The 21,358-nt window shown below is 46.9% G+C and overlaps 1 protein-coding gene and 3 non-coding genes across 4 annotated transcripts; all 4 read left to right on the top strand.

Annotated features, from left to right (window-relative positions):
* The first annotated feature begins 142 nt into the window (after positions 1 to 142).
* MORN4 (MORN repeat containing 4) lies at positions 143 to 12,718 on the top strand. Its single transcript, XM_077258306.1, has 5 exons — positions 143 to 277; positions 8,661 to 8,758; positions 9,132 to 9,246; positions 9,838 to 9,947; positions 10,820 to 12,718. The coding sequence occupies exons 2-5, from the start codon at positions 8,692 to 8,694 to the stop codon at positions 10,975 to 10,977; spliced, it is 450 nt and encodes a 149-aa protein (XP_077114421.1). The 5' UTR covers positions 143 to 277; positions 8,661 to 8,691; the 3' UTR covers positions 10,978 to 12,718.
* Positions 6,117 to 6,189, top strand: TRNAA-AGC (transfer RNA alanine (anticodon AGC)). Its single transcript has one exon. It is a non-coding gene; the product is annotated as a tRNA-Ala (tRNA).
* TRNAG-UCC (transfer RNA glycine (anticodon UCC)) lies at positions 6,525 to 6,596 on the top strand. Its single transcript has one exon. It is a non-coding gene; the product is annotated as a tRNA-Gly (tRNA).
* On the top strand, positions 6,966 to 7,057 carry TRNAY-GUA (transfer RNA tyrosine (anticodon GUA)). Its single transcript is given in 2 exon segments — positions 6,966 to 7,002; positions 7,022 to 7,057. It is a non-coding gene; the product is annotated as a tRNA-Tyr (tRNA).
* Positions 12,719 to 21,358: the final 8,640 nt, after the last annotated feature.

Below are 21,358 nucleotides of genomic sequence, written 5' to 3'. Positions count from 1 at the left end.
TTGGTTTATACTTCAGTGTATTTATTATGTTTAGAGACAAAATGAAGGAAAGTATTTGCTGGAACGTGAAGGTCCTATCCATATTTTCCATCTTTAAAAATGGCCGTTGTACGTTTTCCTCCTGTCAGTATGTAGCCAATCACAGGCGTCGATGAGCTGTGTTGTCATGACAACAACCATCGGGGCCCGACAGCTACCGGGGGTGAAGGAGACAGGAGCAGAGCCAGGACAGAGCGGCGAGGTGTATGGAGAGCCCCGAGGGCCACAACCCGGAACGGTAAGTGTCCAACCCCTGCCTGCACCTAGAGAGAGAACCACTGACGTGTGAGCGTCACCTGCCGCTGCCCGGGTGTCTGTGCTGCTGCTGCCGCTGCCCGGGTGTCTGTGCTGCCGCTGCCCGGGTGTCTGTGCTGCCGCTGCCCGGGTGTCTGTGCTGCCGCTGCCCGGGTGTCTGTGCTGCTGCTGCCGCTGCCCGGGTGTCTGTGCTGCCGCTGCCCGGGTGTCTGTGCTGCCGCTGCCCGGGTGTCTGTGCTGCTGCTGCCGCTGCCCGGGTGTCTGTGCTGCCGCTGCCCGGGTGTCTGTGCTGCCGCTGCCCGGGTGTCTGTGCTGCCATTGCCCGGGTGTCTGTGCTGCAGCCGCTGCCCGGGTGTCTGTGCTGCAACCGCTGCCCGGGTGTCTGTGCTGCAGCCGCTGCCCGGGTGTCTGTGCCGCTGCCGCTGCCCGGGTGTCTGTGCCGCTGCCGCTGCCCGGGTGTCTGTGCCGCTGCCGCTGCCCGGGTGTCTGTGCCGCTGCCGCTGCCCGGGTGTCTGTGCCGCTGCCGCTGCCCGGGTGTCTGTGCCGCTGCCGCTGCCCGGGTCTCTGTGCCGCTGCCGCTGCCCGGGTCTCTGTGCCGCTGCCCGGGTGTCTGTGCCGCTGCCCGGGTGTCTGTGCCGCTGCCCGGGTGTCTGTGCCGCTGCCCGGGTGTCTGTGCCGCTGCCCGGGTGTCTGTGCCGCTGCCGCTGCCCGGGTGTCTGTGCTGCTTCTGCTGCCGGTCCCCTGGTGTCTGTGCCGATTTTACTGCCGATGCCCGGGTGTCTGTGCTGCTGCTGCTGCCCGGGTGTCTGTGCTGCTGCCGCTGCCCGGGTGTCTGTGCTGCTGCCGCTGCCCGGGTGTCTGTGCTGCTGCCGCTGCCCGGGTGTCTGTGCTGCTGCCGCTGCCCGGGTGTCTGTGCTGCTGCCATTGCCCGGGTGTCTGTGCTGCCATTGCCCGGGTGTCTGTGCTGCCATTGCCCGGGTGTCTGTGCTGCCATTGCCCGGGTGTCTGTGCTGCCATTGCCCGGGTGTCTGTGCTGCCATTGCCCGGGTGTCTGTGCTGCAGCCGCTGCCCGGGTGTCTGTGCTGCTGCCCGGGTGTCTGTGCTGCTGCCCGGGTGTCTGTGCTGCTGCCCGGGTGTCTGTGCCGCTGCCGCTGCCCGGGTGTCTGTGCCGCTGCCGCTGCCCGGGTGTCTGTGCCGCTGCCGCTGCCCGGGTGTCTGTGCCGCTGCCGCTGCCCGGGTGTCTGTGCCGCTGCCCGGGTGTCTGTGCCGCTGCCGCTGCCCGGGTGTCTGTGCCGCTGCCCGGGTGTCTGTGCTGCTTCTGCTGCCGGTCCCCTGGTGTCTGTGCCGATTTTACTGCCGATGCCCGGGTGTCTGTGCTGCTGCTGCTGCCCGGGTGTCTGTGCTGCTGCCGCTGCCCGGGTGTCTGTGCTGCTGCCGCTGCCCGGGTGTCTGTGCTGCTGCCGCTGCCCGGGTGTCTGTGCTGCTGCCGCTGCCCGGGTGTCTGTGCTGCTGCCGCTGCCCGGGTGTCTGTGCTGCTGCCGCTGCCCGGGTGTCTGTGCTGCTGCCGCTGCCCGGGTGTCTGTGCTGCTGCCGCTGCCCGGGTGTCTGTGCTGCTGCCGCTGCCCGGGTGTCTGTGCTGCTGCCGCTGCCCGGGTGTCTGTGCTGCTGCCGCTGCCCGGGTGTCTGTGCTGCTGCCGCTGCCCGGGTGTCTGTGCTGCTGCCGCTGCCCTGGTGTCTGTGCCGATTTTACTGCCGATGCCCGTGTGTCTGTGCTGCTGCCCGGGTGTCTGTGCTGCTGCTGCCCGGGTGTCTGTGCTGCTGCTGCCCGGGTGTCTGTGCTGCTGCTGCTGCCCGGGTGTCTGTGCTGCTGCCCGGGTGTCTGTGCTGCTGCTGCTGCCCGGGTGTCTGTGCTGCTGCTGCTGCCCGGGTGTCTGTGCTGCTGCTGCTGCCCGGGTGTCTGTGCTGCTGCTGCTGCCCGGGTGTCTGTGCTGCTGCTGCTGCCCGGGTGTCTGTGCTGCTGCTGCTGCCCGGGTGTCTGTGCTGCTTCTGCTGCCGGTCCCCTGGTGTCTGTGCCGATTTTACTGCCGAAGCCCGTGTGTCTGTGCTGCTGCCCGTGTGTCTGTGCTGCTGCCCGTGTGTCTGTGCTGCTGCCCGTGTGTCTGTGCTGCTGCCCGGGTGTCTGTGCTGCTGCCCGGGTGTCTGTGCTGCTGCCCGGGTGTCTGTGCTGCTGCCCGGGTGTCTGTGCTGCTGCCCGGGTGTCTGTGCTGCTGCCCGGGTGTCTGTGCTGCTGCTGCTGCCCGGGTGTCTGTGCTGCTGCCCGGGTGTCTGTGCTGCTGCTGCTGCCCGGGTGTCTGTGCTGCTGCCCGGGTGTCTGTGCTGCTGCTGCTGCCCGGGTGTCTGTGCTGCTGCTGCTGCCCGGTTGTCTGTGCTGCTGCTGCTGCCCGGGTGTCTGTGCTGCTGCTGCTGCCCAGGTGTCTGTGCTGCTGCTGCTGCCCGAGTGTCTGTGCTGCTGCTGCTGCCCGAGTGTCTGTGCTGCTGCTGCTGCCCGAGTGTCTGTGCTGCTGCTGCTGCCCGAGTGTCTGTGCTGCTGCTGCTGCTGCCCGAGTGTCTGTGCTGCTGCTGCTGCTGCCCGAGTGTCTGTGCTGCTGCTGCTGCCCGAGTGTCTGTGCTGCTGCTGCCCGGGTGTCTGTGCTGCTGCTGCCCGGGTGTCTGTGCTGCTGCCCGGGTGTCTGTGCTGCTTCTGCTGCCGGTCCCCTGGTGTCTGTGCCGATTCTACTGCCGATGCCCGTGTGTCTGTGCTGCTGCCTGGGTGTCTGTGGTGCTGCTGCTGCACGGGTGTCTGTGCTGATTCTACTGCCTGGGTGTCTATGTAGCCCCGGTGTCTGCGCTGCTTCTGCTGCTGCCCGGGTGTCTGTGCTTCTTCTGCTGCTGCCCGGGTGTCTGTGCTTCTTCTGCTGGTGCCCGGGTGTTTGACCTGCGCTTGTTCTTATTGCCTTTTTAAAGCAATAAGTTGCATGTTCCAGTAACACGCAACAAAATTTGAGTTAGAGATAAAAAGTGAGCACATAAAAGAGAAAAGTTACAAAATAAAAAAAAAACGCCAATGCACACACACACACTCCACTGTGTACACATACACACATATACAGACACGCATATATACAGACACACGTACACACACGGGCTCACACACACACACACACGTATACATATACACACTCACATATACACACACGCACACACACACACATATACACACACACACATATACACACACACATATACACACACATATACACACACACACAGACACACACACATACACACACACATATACACACACACACAGACACACACACATACACACACACATATACACACACACACACACACACATACACACACACACCCGCTGTTACAGCTGGTTACATTATGCAGAGGATGACATTGTGCTCCGTCCTCAGGGAACACTCTGTTGGGATAATGGGCCTCCGCTCCCCGTTTCCTCTGACCTCTGCCCTCTGCCCCCATCTAGTATTAGAGTCATTTAGGGTTTTGTGGTTTTGCTTGTCGTGCTATCTCACTGTCCATACGAGAGCCGGGTTTTCTGTTTCTGGGCTGCGGTTCTGCACTTTGTCGTAGCGGTATGTTCACACTGCGTATTTTTCTGCCATTTATTTGAGCAGGTCCGCAAAAAAATGGCAGAAAAAGCGCTAACAAAACGATCAAAAGAATGGTCCTGCTAATTTTGATGTGTAAAGGACTCGCTGGTCTCGGTCAGACTCATAAACGTATTTTTACCGCTTCAGGTTTTGTAAGATGACAAATGTTTTAAAGCAGCAGTGACCCGTGCGTTCTTCTGTGTTCTCTGCTAGGAAGACTCAGTACTTAGACCTCCGTGGGAAGGATGTGTCAGAAAGCGCTTGTGCCTTCTTCATGGTTTAATGGCTTTTTTAAAAAATTTGGTTGAAAGACACATAAAAAACACATTGGAGTGACCTTCAGGAACAAAGCAATGCAAAAATAAAAGCACTTCAGGCTTAGAAAACTACAAAGAAGCGAATCCTGACGCCTCTTCTGCTGGGATAATGGCCGTTTCTGAGCCTTTTTGGGTCACCTGTTATCGCTCCTAGTGACCATGGGTGCATGAGATGTAAAGAAAGAACGCTGCCATGTGGTGACTTGTCGTGGAGGCCGGGGCAGTCTGTATTAAAGGGGCGGGGATGGTTGCTCTTTTTATTCTTTACTGTTATTAAGACAAGTGGTGTTCTGGGAATTGAGGCGATTGCCCCTGACATCACCCATGAGGAGTGCGGGATCCATTACATGATTGAATCATCCCACCAGTCTAGACTTAATTACATCGAGTGCCCTTGTGCAGCCGCCACGTACTTTTAGGGCTTCTGGAAAGAAAATTGCTCCTGGTATATGGTCTATGATTTAGGACTAGATATAGAATCTGGATTAAAAAAAATAATGTACGGTCTGTGAGACTAAGGCCCCTTTCTCACATCAGTTTTTGGCCGTCAGTCACAATCCGTTGGCTCAACGGATCCATCGCAGATTGTGAAATACTGATGCGACGGATTCGTTTTTCGACTAGCTGATCCAGCTAATTGGATCCTAAAGAAATCAGAGCATGCCCAGTTACAAAAAAAAACAGAATCTGTCTCCGGATTCCGTCATTTGATGGATCCAGCGCCCATAGGCTTCCACCGAAGCAAACGACTGACGGCGATGGATCCATCGCTATCCGATTTTTCGACGTACACAAAAAGCGTTACTTTGTCTGTTTTCTCCGGCCGCCGGACAAACAATTTTCGACGGATCCGGCGAACGACGGATGAAACGTGAGGCCATCCGTCGCTAATACAAGTCTGTGAGAAAAAAACAGATCCGGCGGCATCAGTCGCCGGGTTAGTTTTTTTCAAAATTCGACGGATTGTGACTGATGGCAAAAAACTGATGTGTGAAAGGGGCCTAAGGCTGCGTGTCCACGCTCAGGATGGCCGGCGGTATCGCCGCAGCGGCGAAGCCGCTCGGCGCTAAGCCCCGCCCCCTTTCTGGGACGCGATCATGCCGGATGTGTACTGTACACATCCGCGATCATCGCACCCCACGCCATAGGGCCCTGTGATATTACCAAGCGATCACAAGTTTAGATTCCCTAGGGGAAATAAACAATTTTTTTTACGGTACTTGAAACATTTATTTATTTATTTTATATACAAATTTGCATCACCAACCTTTTTCAGTAAAAGAGAGAAATAGACATGAGTTATTGACTACTCCGTAATAGTCCGATCTATGAAAATATAACATTATTTAATGCTCACAGTAAACGCCATAGAGAGGAAAAAAATCTAAAATTCTTCTTTTTTTTTCTTTTTCTTTTCTTTTTGCCGCAGCTCGGCCTACCAAATATTAAATAAAAAGTGATCAAACTATGGAAAGTGCCCCAAAATGATGATACCAATAAAAACTACACTATTGTTCTACACAAATTTAATTTCTTTTCATTACTTAAAAACCATATACAAGGTCAGTATCATCGTAATTGCCGGACACATTGGTCAGATCATATTTACCCCTCCCCCAATTAGCCCCCGATAAATCAGAACCCAAAAAACAATTACGACTTGTTGATTTTTTTTGGGGGGGGAGTTCATTCAACATTTCACTGCAACTTGGATTTTTTTCTTTATGGTTACAAAAAAAGTCATGTGATCATTACCATCCTGATCAGCAGAAAAAAAAAAGTGCTGATCATAAACTGTGGAGTTTCTCCCCATAGGCCCACCAAGAAGTAGTGCCCCAAATCAGGGGGATTAGCTCAAATGGTAGAGCGCTCGCTTAGCATGCGAGAGGTAGCGGGATCGATGCCCGCATCCTCCATATTTTCTGTCTATTCCTAATATTTTCATTCTGAATATTATCTTCATTATATTTAGATTTCTCGAATTTTTCCTATTGATTTATAAAGCAGTGAAAATAAAGTTTTTTTTAATGTTTCTATCATCCACCCTGTGAAATGTTATAATAGCAGAGGAGGGAAAAAACACACAAACACGTGTGGGGAAAGAGGTGTAATAATGTACTAACTAGTCTTACAGTAAAATTGACTGGTATACTAGGGGTTAACCGTTTGCAGTCACAGTAGAGTCGAACCTGTTTTATTCATTCACTCCAACGTTCCATCGGACTAGACAAACTATGTGTGTCAACATGAAGCGTTGGTGGTATAGTGGTGAGCATAGCTGCCTTCCAAGCAGTTGACCCGGGTTCGATTCCCGGCCAACGCATTAGTTTTTTATTTTTCCCCTGTCTCCCTGCAAAAATATTTTATTTTTATAACTGACATTTCTATATGTTTTTATTGCATTGTGATATTTTATTGTGTTTCTAAAGTAATACCAGACTCTTTGTACATGATTGTGTCCTCAGTAACTATAGTTAGTACAGGATGTGTTAGGGGAGGTGCTTTGGTTGTGAGCACAGAATGTGTTTTTTTGGGGAGGTGCTTTGGTTGTGAGCCCAGAATGTGTTTTTTGGGGAGGTGCTTTGGTTGTGAGCAATAACAATGGCTAAAGCTGCTGTATGGATTGCAGTGTAAATACATTTGTGCTGGCAGGTGTGGCCATCTCCCCAGCAGTAGAGCCATTATGCAGGTTCCTTCGATAGCTCAGCTGGTAGAGCGGAGGACTGTAGTGGCTAATACGAGGCAGAAATCCTTAGGTCGCTGGTTCGATTCCGGCTCGAAGGAGATTTTTTTCCCCCTCTTTAATTATATTATTTTGTATAGTTTTTAGAGTTTGTAAAGTCCTGGGTGGGAATCAAGGAAAATATTATTATTTTTTAATAATGTTATATTAAGTTATTAATAATGTTATATTCATTTCAAAAATCTAATAAGACACCAGGGGGCGCCACTGTGCTACACAAAAATTGATAATCAGATTAGCAATACTACCTTGGCAGATTATATTGTATCATTGCTTACATGGCATCTCCATATTCTAGTGATATATCCCATATTTGTGATTTACATGTCGGGTGCCACATGGTAAATTTGAAGGTTTGCAGGGCAGCAAAGAGGGTGAAATTTATCATCCTCACACTTTTCACTACATGTTGTGTCGACACAGGGTTGCCATCTTGACTTTTTAATTTTTCTAGACTGCTTACCAAAAAATCACGGACAGACAATATTTTTAAGGACACGTTGATTTATGAGTGATAAATGTCTACAGACCATAATTCTGATATGTGGCATCTGTAAAATAATGATAATAAATCAGAATAATCTGCCTAAGTTTCTTCGGCTTCAAAAAATAAAAAGTCTGCATTTTTTTACAGACAGGGCAAAAATGTGACCAATCTTTGCAGACTGTCCTGTAATTTCGGGAGGGTTGACATCCTTGGTTGGCAGTGTGCGCTGTGCTTGGTACTAAGGGTCTAGTATTTAAAGGGGATATGTCACTTGCTGTTAATATGGAAATGTTTTATACAATGTAAATGCCGCTGTTCTCCTGAATCCAACGTTGTTTTTCTTTTGTTCCTGCGCCTCTTTGTTCCTGAGATATGGCCCCTTCTTTCCCGGACATGACTGTATTATTGGTAGCCAATCAGGTGTGGTTCTCAAGGAAACGCCCACAGAGAAGAATTTTAGACCACACCCACATGTGAACAAGATAACATTTACATACAGGAAAGAGGAGGCCATATCTCTGGAACGGAGAGGGGTAGGAACAAAAGAAAAGCAACGCCGGATTCAGGAGAACAGCGGCATTTACATCAGGTTAAAAAAAATACATATTTATGGAAAGTGATAGGTCCCCTTTAATTACTTGCTTGGTGGCTTTGTGCATTATGGTAGGCACTGTGTTGAATGACCATGTATAGGGGGCACAATGGTGACCACTGGCACTGTTATTATGTTACTATGGCCATTGTGTTTGGTACTGACCACACTGTTTATGGACAGTATGGCTGGCAGAATGTGGGGGCAATGTTATGGGCATCATATGTGGAGTACATTTTAAAGGCATTGCATTACACAAATCAGCTGCTGCAGACACACTTCACATGAAACTCTTGTCTTCAAAAGCGGTTCTGCAGCAGCTGAAGTACATCTTAAAATATACAAGTATCCCTTTTATTAAAGGGGTGTTTCTGGAGTTAGAGGTTTGATCAGTGTGGGTCCAGTGAGGCTCAACAAATAAAAGCCAAATGGTACTCAAGTATGTGCTCAACCACCCGTGGTGCCGTACTTACACTTGTGGGAGTGTCAGAAATCGGACCCTCCAGTAATTAAATATTGATGACCTGTATAAAGGACTGACACGTATTCTGTTTTTTTCCAACAGTTTTCACCCTTCCCTGTGACCTCCCAGAGTCATGACACTGATTAAAGGCTCCTTTACATATTCCACCGGGGAGGAATATCACGGAGAATGGAGAGAAGGTAAGGACCCGGCCTGTGATCAGCCCCATTGGTTATTTAATGCGTCAAATTCAGAAAAGAAATGCTCAGACTCCACTGACAAGAGATTGTCCAAGCCCTCGATCAAAACTCGCCTTATCAATTCCCCATGTCTCCTGTCCCTCCACTTGGAGGTTCCACTCTGGTGTCACGATGATGTCCTCCTGCCATGATGATGTCTGAACACGGGCATCTGACCGCTGCAGGCAATCACTGACTGCAGCCAACACAACTGAGTTCACCACCGCAGTAATTGATTGGCTACACATGTCCATGTGGAATTGTCATAGATGGCAGCCATGTTTTTGTATTTCTATAGTAGTGAACTAATGTGCCCATCACTCTCTACCCGCAGGTCGGAGGCACGGCCTGGGCCAGTTGTTATTTGCAGATGGAGCCATGTATGTAGGGCAGTTTGAGAATGGACTTTTCAGTGGCTGTGGGGTTCTAACCTTTCCAGATGGCTCAAGGTGAGTGAAAATCAGAAAATGAGCTGGGTATTCATAAAGGGATCGTCATTGTGGGGCTGGGGCTGCTATCACTCCCACTAAGTCAATTTCCAACCTGAAATGAAGCTTCATCAGGGGGGCAACACAGAGGTCACTAACGGCAGCTTCTGTCACGGCCATCCCACGTCTTCAGTCCCTGTTCCCTCGTTCATTGAAATGAGACGTCCTCAGGGGGCGGCGATAGAAGCAGGGTGAGTGACAGCAATTTCCCAACTTACGGGAAACATTTGCTCATCTGCATGGAAAGCACCGACTTTACCTTCAGTTATTTTGTCGTTTTGTTTCTTTTTGGGAAGGGATAAGAAGTTGCAGTTTTTATTTTTTTTGTCTTGTTTGGGCTTTTTTTTTTCATTTTCTTCAGTTTTCAGTATTTTTTTGGTTCAGTTTTTGTGGATTTTTTGGCTCTATTTTTGTGGTTCCAGTTTAAGCCTTTTTGCAATCAAACACACACGTGCATTGAGTTAAAAGATAAAGCGAATCTCATCCTCCCTAATTAATTCCTTTTTGTTTATTGTCACTAACAATGTGTTATTTGTTCTGGATACTAACAAGGTACGAAGGGGAGTTCATTCAAGGAAAATTTCAAGGAGCCGGGGTATTCACCCGATACGACAACATGAAATATGAGGGTGAATTTAAAGGGGGCCGCGTGGAAGGCTATGGTAAGGCGCCTGCTGTCAAGTCATGTTTTCTTGTTTTCCTTTATTGTCGTTTATCTTTAGAAATTCTAACAAATAAGAACATTATCTCTCGACCCATTTGACCCAACAACTATCTCCACCGCTCCCCTTTACACATGCATGCATGGGTTTCATTGGAGAAGAAGCTAACCTATGCTAGATCGGCTTATCTCCCTTGAGAATAAATGATCAAGCATGTTGAAATTCGACATGTCCAATCAGTTTTACCCGATACATAGGCAAAACATCTCCCGAATGTCTCAGGAGACCCAAGTCTAACGTGTAATGCCACATTTGGGAACCAAGAAAGATCCTCCTGTCCCTGTGCAACTCATTAAGAAAAGCCAACAGGAGCTGAGGCGGCTTTGTGCTTGCAAAATCAAGCAGCCCCTTTATACTAGTGATTGGGGGAAATCTTGGAATCCAGACCCTCAAAAAGGGCACAAAGACCACCCTAGTGTATGTGATCTATTAGGGCATATAAGGTACAGTAGACATCTGCTAAAACAGCGGTTAAAGGGGTCGAATACACCCCTATAACAGCCATGGATTTGGCATAAAATAGTGTTCAGGGGGTTCACATACTTATAATCATACTACATATCATCAAAAGGGTTGCCAAGGAATATAAGAAAAATGTGGCTTCCCTTTCCCAGAAGTAGTTGTGTGCAGTTATTGCATCTTGGCCCCATTCCTTGACGCTGCAGTACCAGACCCAACCTGAGGACAGGTGTGGTGCTATTTATGACATTGATATTGGATAACCCCTTGCTTTAATTTATTATTATTTTTTAATTTAATGTACAACCACTTAACAATTTATTTATTTTTTTCGTGCTTTTTCAAACTCTCAGGTCTTTTGACATTTTCAGACGGTTCCCACGGAGCGCCTCGAAACGAAGGTCTCTTCGAGAACAATAAACTTGTGAAGCGAGAGAAATGTCAAGCGGTAATTCAGAGGGCTATGAGTGCCTCCAAAACGTCCTGCTGCCTGGCTGCCAACCAAGTGTAAGAGGCCGACGTCCTTGTCTCCCCGAGGACGGTCGTCTCCCTGATCACGGCCTACAAGTGCACTCACCTTTTCTCTTTTTTTTTTTTCGGCTTGTTTACACTGCTTGCTGGTAAAAGCAGACAGACTGCTGCATTCTACGCTCCGAATGGCATATAGCGCTATAGAAATATATAGATGTTTATTTATTACGGGGACAGAGTCTTCTTCTATGTAATGAGCTGCTGCTTAACCCTTCCAAGTGCAATGGAAATTATACAGTGCCTCCTCCAGTGATAGAGCCCACCTCCGCTTCAGCAGCTGGCAACGAATACGATCCCTGCGGTATATTCCGACACGTTCTCTCTTCACAGGGTTCTTTTTATTTCTCTTTCGGCTTTGCACTGTTTTGTTTTTTTTTTTTCTTGCATGGGCATTATATTTATCGGACTGAAATGCAATACACATGACGCTCCAAGTGTATTGTTGAAAGCATGGACTGACATTTTATACCATAAAGGCATTCGCCGCCTAAGGAGAGGGCATGCCTATGCATAGGTATGTCCCATCCCGCTTCCTCGTGGGTGGTACCTTCTTAAACAGGACCCACCCCCTTCCATAGACATCACAGTAACTGCCTACGAAGACCAGTCGAGGACACCTTCCATCTGAAATGGGAGGGGAAGGGTGTTATTTTATACAAGGGGCCTTATATAGTCCACATTAACCCTTTATCTCTTAATTGATCTCGTTAAATCCTTGCTGCGTTAATATCAGCCACATAGAAATAATCTACGGTGGATTGTTATCAGCAGCGATAGTACGGCACACCTTCTTGAAGTGAGATATTACAGGTAAAACAAGTGTTTGCATGAGGTTGTTAGGAATGTTCAGGTGATGTATGTACGGGGTGGTCTTCATTTATTGGTTACACGGGTTTACTATAGGATGAGATGGCTGACAACCATCATGGTGCGAATATCAGTGGTGCAAAATCAACTTTAGGAATATGATTGAGCCGACGGCTACAAGGCGCTGGCAAGCATCAAGTTCTTACCAGAGAATAGCCGGGGTGGGGACCGCAAGCGGCCATATTGCCTCGGTCAGTGGATTCTGAAACAACACAGAAAACTGAAGCCGGCCAGAAACATTATACAGTTGTCAGCTGAATGTTTGGCCACGAGCTATGCCTCTCGAGCCTCCATACTGGGCTAGGCCGAGTAGACATGTTCTCAATGGGTAAGAGAGAGGGTAAGTAGATGCTAGACACTTCTGTTTGTGCCATGATACCCATGAGAACAAAAAACATAAAAACGCAACATGCCCAATCCTTTTTTTTGTTTGTTTCTACCCCATTATTTGCCTTCCTTGAAAAAAGTTTGAGCAATGAGCGTATAATGTTTAAAGTCCAACGGTGACTCCGATGCTAAAGTGAAACTTTACTCCAGTATTTAAAGGGATAATATTGGGTTAAGATATTGATGATCCACCTTTATTATAGGATATCAATATAAGATCAGCTGATGTCTGGAGCTGCGGCTACCGGACGTTCCCCAGCTCCGTATACCGGGTAGTGACCGTTCAATGAGGGCTGAGCTGCAGTACCTGAGAACAGCCGGTACACTGTGTGTGGCGCTGTTGTGTTCTGACTCTGAACATGGTGTACAGCCAATGGCCAAGGCATCAGTGAGAGGCGGAGGTGCCACCAATCTGATATTGATTACTTTGGGTCAATATCTTACTCCAGGATAATCCATTTAGTGGGAAAAGTAAAAAAAAAAAAATGGAGGTCGTTGTTTAATTTGGCACATGGCCACATGACTAATTAGAAGTAATTACAGCAGCTATGGGGAACATCATCCCTTTAAATTCGGCTAAATTAAATATGCCAGCCGAGGGCCAGGAGCGGAGCACGAGGACTCGTGTGAACCTTCTAGAGGATTCACCTGGTGGATCACCATTGGTATACCACTATTTTCAGACCCCCCAGTTGGCATTCTGGTCATCGTCGGGTGGGCCTAACGGCCTTCATTGGCTCATCTAGGAGATGCCTCATCTAAAGGGACAGGTTTTCTGTGAAATATTTGAGCAATGTTCATATTTTATAGCAAGCCGAGGTTTTCCCGTCACATGCCATCATTTTACAATCGGTGGGGCTCCAACCTCAGGGACCCCCACTGATTCTGAAGGGGATGCAACACTCCGACCTACCGGCAGGGAGGTGAGGCGGTTCCCTATACACTCCGGACCACCACCCATGAAGGTGCCAATTTGATACCTGCCCTCTACTACCTTTCTTCTGCACTATGTTTTTGGATCTTCCGGGAGGAAACCTTCCACGCAGTGGTCTTACTTTATGTCTATTGGACGGGTTGAATGTATTTCTCGGCATCGTGCATTGGCAGTCACGAATGTTAAATGTAGCGCTCGTCCTTAGTCATTGGGGTACGGTTGGTGATAATGGCCGACAATCCCACAGACTGGTGATGGTTATGGTAATTGCTCCATACATGTTCAGGTGCCAGTATTGGGCAAATACTTTATGTAACTGACGACCCCCCCACCATTTGTTAGATGCCTTTTGCGTCACCCTTACGTTTGGCCACCACCATATGCATTATTTCCAAACCCATAAATGTTTACATACTCTTTTCTAATGAATAGTCATCAGCGATCACATCGGATGACAGAAAGGCAAAAAAGGTTGAGTTTTACACCAATTTTGGCCAACTGGCCATAGTCAATTTTGACTATGGTTTCCTTTCGCTCCGGTCCCAACGTGTCCTCCGACACAGCCCATTTCTTGACCCAATAATCGTAAGGTGTACCTAAGCCTAGACATAGTTCGCATACTGAATACTTATCTAAATGTTAAAAAGCTGGTGTGTGTACCCCCGGATCCCATACTTATCTTGTCCAGTCACAGTCGTGCCATGGTTGACCACTATATAGGGCTGATATGCAACAAAAGAGAATTTTGATGGGAATTTCCTCCTATTTCCAAAATATTTATACAATTGGGGCATTTTGGGGAAAGTATCCTACCTTGGACTTGGTGCTTAAAGGAGTCCGTAAGTTCCATAAAAAAAAAACACCAGAATTATGAATGGCAGATGGTAGGTCTGGGGCTGGGGTCCAGTGTGGGATGTTGTATTGGAGGGCAGGCCATCGGTGGCAGCAAACAAGTTATATTAATATAATGTTCACTCCATCTTCTTGGTCTTTTCCTTGGCATTTCATTGTTACCCCATCCACTGACACTCTATGGTCTACTTTTGGTGCTGGGACCCATACCTCCTATTTCTACACCCTTGTTCTGGATTCATATTACCAAGGTTTACTTTGAGTTTTTGCCTTTTGCCATGCTAGAGTGACAATGAGGCCTCCTCAGATGCTGTAACTCTTAGCAGTTTCTACCCTTGATAGCTTGAGTGATTGAGAAGTTGTGGGCTCCATGAAGTTCTTGCGGCCCAATGCAAGATCTTCAAGAGGGCCACCAACAATCAAGGGTCTTTAATAATATCAATCTTCTCTTATTGGGCCGATGAAGCCTTTTTGCCCCACTGTTAGGCTCTAGGATGCAACTGCAACCACTAATTTTACGCATTGGTCCAATAATGGTGCTTGCTTATCGCTTCCGTGTTCCCGCGTCATAGTCCCTACTAATTCCAGGGTCTATGGTAAATCTAGTATAGTCTGATTATCTGACTACTCGGTAATTTTCACCTCCCACTTGTTTACCGGGTGGCCACGATCATCCAGAGCACAGTACTCTCAGCCAGTCCATTGTCTTTTCACATCTGCTTCTCCTTTCACAGCTTGCAGAAACTGCAGCTGCATCTCCCCCTTTTCCCTGTTTTGTTTTTTTTATACTTATTTTTTTTTCCTAGCTGTTTTAGAGAACATTTCTAAACATTTATAGAGGAAATGACACGTTCCTCACAAAGTTTTATGTATGAAAATGTACTATTGATTTTTGCAAAATTAGAGTCATAACTTCGGTCACCAGTGCAAAATCTATGAAAGGGCCCCGACCTACTGTGTGACATTAACACTGTACTCATACTAATTACTAATATTGGTGTGTTCTGTAGAAGAGCAGCCTTGGGTTCCCCCGGGCGTGAAATTCAAATGCTATTTCGGCACCCCTTTAGATATGCCCCATGGCAAAAACATGCAAGCCTATATATTAAAGATGTTAATATATGTATAAAAATGGAATTGATATATTTCAGTGTTGAAGGCTTTTTTAGTCTTAGTCTGACCAGTCCAAATAAATCCACCTCCCACCAGTATCCTGAATTTCTAAAGCTGAACTGTGCCCTGATGTCTCAATCAGGGGGCTGGAAATAAGTGTGCGCTGCTTGCAAACCCCCGAACCTCTCCCTGCTGACCAGCCTAGAGAGATAGTTTCACAGGCTCAGACGCCTCATGTGGAGCTTAACCTCATTCCTTTAAATTCTATTGACACTTATGCATGGTATTTTAGTGCATCGTATGAATTGGGTGCCGTAAAACATTTCTGCAATTGGTTTTGATGACATTTTTGCAACTGTTTTGCTTTTGCAGCTTGCATGTATAATATGACACTGCAAGCTGCTCAGTCCTGTTTAGTCTTGCTCTCCTTAGCTGGGCTCCCTGGGTCAGTCTCCAGCCTCAGTTTGCGCTTCTAAATGCTCATGTAAGCTGAAATCTTATTTTATTTCAGTAATTGTGACCAGATTTACGCATTGAAAAGCATTCGGGAGAGGTGAGAAGCTGGAGGCTAAGCAGAACAAAGCTGTTTGCAATGTACTGAAATCTATGGAAGCTGCAGAAGAAGAGCGGATAAAAGAATTTAAACCAAGCCAATTGCAGAATTTTTTTTATTACAGGATAACAAAACCTAGCTGATACTAAATAGTTGGAAATATGCCACAGCATTTAAATGGGGCTGAGCTGCAGTTTAAGGCTCAACAGTATGTACAAACGAGTCACCGTGCCTGGATGAATACATAAGTGGCCACGGAGCTCCATGGATCAACCTTGGCTTGTGGGGATCCAAATGGTTGGACACTGACTGGTGGCTCAATGCTAGCCTAGGTCAATGGCCATCAACATTGTGTTACAACCTCCCCATCCCCTCTTTAAAGATCTTCTTCTGTCTTCATCACAGCAGATAGAACCATTCTTAGGTGTTTCACCACTTTTTATGTGAATGTGTCATAGTCATCATTTACTCAATGTTGACCTGAGTAGACCTGCCCAAAGATAAATTACCAACTATGGAGACTCCCTGACTTTCCCCATCAAAAAATGTCCTTTGTAGGGTAGTAGAAAACCTTCTAATGAGATGTGGCATCCCCATTGTTATAGCTGTGTGTACAGGCTGTAATTTGGGTCGTTGCCGAAATGCCTCCATGGTCCGAAAATGAGAAGAAAGAAGAACCCACCAACAGCTTTGGTTTCTGGCATCTTGATGTAGATGTTCAACTACGGCCCTGGATTTTTAGTGATCAATCTCTGGGCTTCGGAGTCTATCACCTGTATGATACCCAACATCCCAGTAAAGTTCTGTCTTGAGGTGGTCACACACATTGGATAGGAGTTGGTTGAAGGATGAAGAATCATTCAACGAAAGATCGTCTGGAGAACGATCGTTGCTCCGATTCAGCTTTACACATTTTCATACTTATTGGCCGTTACAGTCGTTCAATATGCCGATCAACGATCAATGACGCTAGTCAAGGAAGGAACAACCCCTGCCGGGAAAGATTTTTCATCTATTGGTCAAAAATTCAATCTTGGCCAACTACTTGGTGTGATCAGTCAATCTTTGCTATTTACACCCAAGATGCATTCATTTAGGCTGAAATTGTCCATTTTCACCAATTTTAGTCTCCTATATCTGGGCACCTTATTACCCGCAACTGTATATATCTGGCAGAAAGATCAACCCCCGACTGTATATGTTTGCACGTAGGACTTTGAAATGTAAATCCATCAACACCTTTATGTTTTCTATCAGTTGATGCAGTGCCCCAAAATTTGCATTTCTGTTCATATGCAAATGAGGTGTTAAGTGCTCTGGGAGTGACAGAGCACTTAACAAGTCTGAGTTTGAACCTAAAGAGTCTGGTGCTGGGCTGGGAATCAACCTTGGGAGGAAAAGGCTCGAGAAGTACGGTCACGCCCAGGGCACCTAACGCCTCATTTGCATATGAACAAAAACTCAGCAATTGAGCAACAGATAGAAGATATAAAGGTGTAGATGGATTTACATTTCAAAGACCCATAGGGTCATATATGTGGTTGGGGGAGGGGGGGGGTTGATTTTACTGACAAATTTCCTTTAAGTCTAAGGGATGGGTAATTTTGGATCTATTATGACCAATTGGAGGTTTAGTAGTGAAAAACCATTAACGTCTGCGTCCACCTTCACCACCAATTTTCTGTATTGTCAGTAGTTTTCCATTGGTCTTAAGGTACCGTCACACTAAGCGACGCTGCAGCGATACAGATGATGCCGATCGCTGCAGCGTCGCTGTTTGGTCGCTGGAGAGCTGTCACACAGACCGCTCTCCAGTGACCAACGATGCCGAGGTCCCTGGGTAACCAGGGTAAACATCGGGTTGCTAAGTGCAGGGCCGCGCTTAGTAACCCGATGTTTACCCTGGTTACCAGTGTAAAATGTAAAAAAACAAACAGTACATACTCACCTTCGCGTCCCCCGGCGTCCGCTTCCTGCACTGACTGAGCGCCGGCCCTAACAGCACAGCGGTGACGTCACCGCTGTGCTGTACTTTCACTTACGGCCGGCGCTCAGTCAGTGCAGGAAGCGGACAGCGAGGGACGTGTGACAGACATCAGAGGGTGAGTATGTACTGTTTGTTTTTTTACATTTTACACTGGTAACCAGGGTAAACATCGGGTTACTAAGCTCGGCTCTGCGCTTAGTAACCCGATATTTACCCTGGTTACCATTGTAAAACATCGCTGGTATCGTTGCTTTTGGTGTCAAACACAACGATACACAGCGATCTGACGACCAAATAAAGTTCTGAACTTTATTCAGCGACCAGCGATATCACAGCAGGATCCTGATCGCTGCTGCGTGTCAAACTAAACGATATCGCTAGCCAGGACGCTGCAACGTCACGGATCGCTAGCGATATCGTTTAGTGTGACGGTACCTTTAAAGAAATGAAACAACATATTTTTTTTTTAAATTAAGTCCTATGCGGATTGTTCATTTCTGGAAACAGAAAGCAAGAAAATTCTACAGCGTGTAATTCCAGAATGTTGTAGCTTCGGCCATTTGTCCCGTGCACACACTTGATCGCAAGAAGCGGGTCCTGAGTTTGTGGTGGAGATGCGTGACCAGTGCTGCATTAACTTTTATAGATCCATAGAAGTAAGTGATCATGTCTGCGCACCACCCCTCCATTCACACAGGATATTGAGATCAACGGTGGATCCAGCTGTCTGACACCCTCCAGTTAACACTTTTCTCTCAAACTGTGGATTTGTGATAAGTTTGTTTCATTGGATAACCTCTTATGCCACACAGATATATCGTCCAACTCAAGTTGCCCAACATTCTTTTGCCAATGTGTCCGCTCCATGGCCTTCATTCAAAATCCCATCCTAAGTTCCCAAGAATAAATCATTTCCAGTATTGTGTATTTGGTCAGATAGCGGCCTTATCTGCATTAATGTTTTGTTTGTGAATTGGACTTTTTTCCTCTCACGAGTCGTTATGGCCATATTCTTTGGCGGCGACACTCTTAGTAATTAGGTCATGTAAACCTTCAAATTCTCAAAAGTTGGAAGGTGACGATACTCTTTAGAATTACCATTCTTGGTAATTAGGTTATATATACCTTGAAATTCTAATGTTGGGATGGTGGCAATACTCGTTGATACCACGCTTGGTATATAGATCGTATAAGCCTTCAAACTTTCATGCTCAGCAATACCTGTTAAGTCATATAACCTCCAAATTCTTGAAGTTAGAAATAATCTTTTGGTAGTGCCACTCTTGATGTGTGGGTCATATAGACCTCCAAACGTTCAAGATCAGAAGGTGGCAATACACTTCGGTGGTGTCACTCTTGGCATATAGATCATATAAACCTTCAAGCTCAGAGGGTGGCGGTAGTTTTTGGTGGTAAACTCTTAATATTTTTGTAAAAAAAAAAATATCTAAGTCAGAAGGTGGACATACTCTTTGGTGATATAATTCTGAAGCTTGGAGGGTGCCGATACTTTTTGGTTGTATACACTTGGTGTTTGAGTCATATAAACCTTCAAATTTGGAAGATTGCAAGGTAGCTATAATTTTTGGTGGTATACCCTTGGTATTTGAGTCATGTAGACCTCCAAACTCTCAAAGTGAGAAGGTGGCAACATGCTTTGATGATGCCACTTTTGGTATTTGAGTCAGAAAAACCTTCAAATTCTGAAGCTAGCAAGGTAGCGATACATTTGTTGGTATACTCTTGGTATTTGGGTCATGTAGAGCTCCAAACTCTTAAAGTGAGAAGGTGGCAGCATGCTTTGATGGTGCCACTTTTGGTATTTGAGTCATTTAAACCTCCGAAACGGTGAAGCTTGGAAGGTAGCGATTACGTTTTTGGTGAGCTCATTCTTGGAATTCGGGTCATATAAGCCTTCAAACTTTATTAAGGTACAGGGTTAAGGGTTAAAGTCCATAATTAACCCTAAAGTGAGCTCCAGCAAATGAATCTCAGGAGCAGAGATATATCGAAAGGGATCACTGTCACTATGAAGCCATTTGTATGTAAATGTTCATTGTGTGAATTGATTTGACGTGTTTTCAGCACTCCTCGCTTATTTATGTGTCTACCTAAATATTCACTCGCAGTTATTGAATGTCTACGACGCACTTCACAATCTGTTTATTTGGAGAATTGTGCCTTGGTTGTCTTATGTCTGAGTTCTGCTATACTTGAAATGCATTAAAGTCACAGACTGAATCCTTGGCTTGTCTGGTGTCTCTTTCTGCGGATCCTTGGCTGGTCCTAACGGGTGACTCTGACCATTGATTGATGCCTCAGCGGATGACGTTGCAAATACTGGAGTTCCTTCCAATACATGACTGAGGAAGACTGGAGCTTGGCAGAAGTAAAAAGCCACCACGTACCGGCCACTCGGGACAGGAGGAGAAAGGACAACTTGTAAGAGGTAACCAAAACATTTGCGTAACTGTTTTAAAGCTTAAGGTAGCGTGAAAGTTGCAATTCTATAGGGTCAAAGTCACAGCAATGGATATTTTTGCAGTTATCACGGGACGTAAAAAGTTGCAACGTGGCCCCAATGCAAGATGTCACTGTGATGTTTGTCACACATGTCCTCGTGTTGCCCAAGTCTTGCTTGTATGGTGGGAGGCTAGCTTTCTAGAGCACAATGAGGATAGCAATGAGTAGAGATATTAAAGGGGAAACCAACTACTGGGGCCTGCACCGATCAGCAGAACAAGGAATTTATTATCTGTGATGGGGAATTTTTATTCCTGACGCAAAATGGAGCGGCAAGACAGAAGCCCGACCACTGCTCCATTCATTCTCCATGGGGCTTCTGGTATAAACAGACGCAGTGCTTGGCTGCCCCATAGGGGATGAAAGAAGTGGCAGTCAAGCATGCGCACTATCGCTCCATTCTAAGCAGGATGAAGGTGCCCCGTTCTGCTGATCAGTGCTAGTCCTCGCAGTAGAATTCTCACCAATCAATAAGGGGATAGCTTGTTTTCACCAGACAGCCCCTTTAAAGCTTGTAGTAGGGAGCATTGGCAATAGCTATAGGTACAACTGGGAATATAACGGCACTGTATGACATCCTCCTGCCTGGCGGCATTATCTCTTCTGCAATGGAAATCTTGCACATGTCCTTCCTAGTCATGTGCGATGAAGCCTGGTGCAGTCTCCCCAGCTTCATCGGTGCACTGCACATGCCCAGTAGGAAGTAGCAGCAGGAGCATGCACAATAGGTCCTGTGATAGAGAGATGACGTGGCCGGTCAGGAAGACGCAAGTCACACCCATGGCGGTATGATAGCAGTATGTAAGGCCGCACTGCTCTGCAAGAAGAGACTCCTGCAGGACTATTCAGTGTAATTCCGAGGATGTCGGTAAAAGTTTTTCCACATGTCTGGGTTATCAGGGACATAATTGGAAAGCAGGATTACAGCTTAAAATGTTAATGGGGGGGTTCTAGCGGACTTGGGGGTCTTGTCTTTACAGGTTTCCTTTAACCTCGCAAAGGGGTTTTCCAAGTTCTACAAAGAAAAAAAAGTTACATGAAGAATATAATAAAAGAACTTCTACTTACCAGACAAATCGGTCACCGATCTCGTGCTCCCCGCTGGTCTTTGTTTGGCTGTCATCATTTGCATCATTACCAGCAAT

This window comes from Ranitomeya variabilis, chromosome 4, assembly GCF_051348905.1.
Source record: "Ranitomeya variabilis isolate aRanVar5 chromosome 4, aRanVar5.hap1, whole genome shotgun sequence".
Taxonomy (NCBI): Eukaryota; Metazoa; Chordata; class Amphibia; order Anura; family Dendrobatidae; genus Ranitomeya; species Ranitomeya variabilis.
Note: the sequence above shows the minus strand (reverse complement) of the source record. Positions and strands in the feature narration are given on the sequence as shown.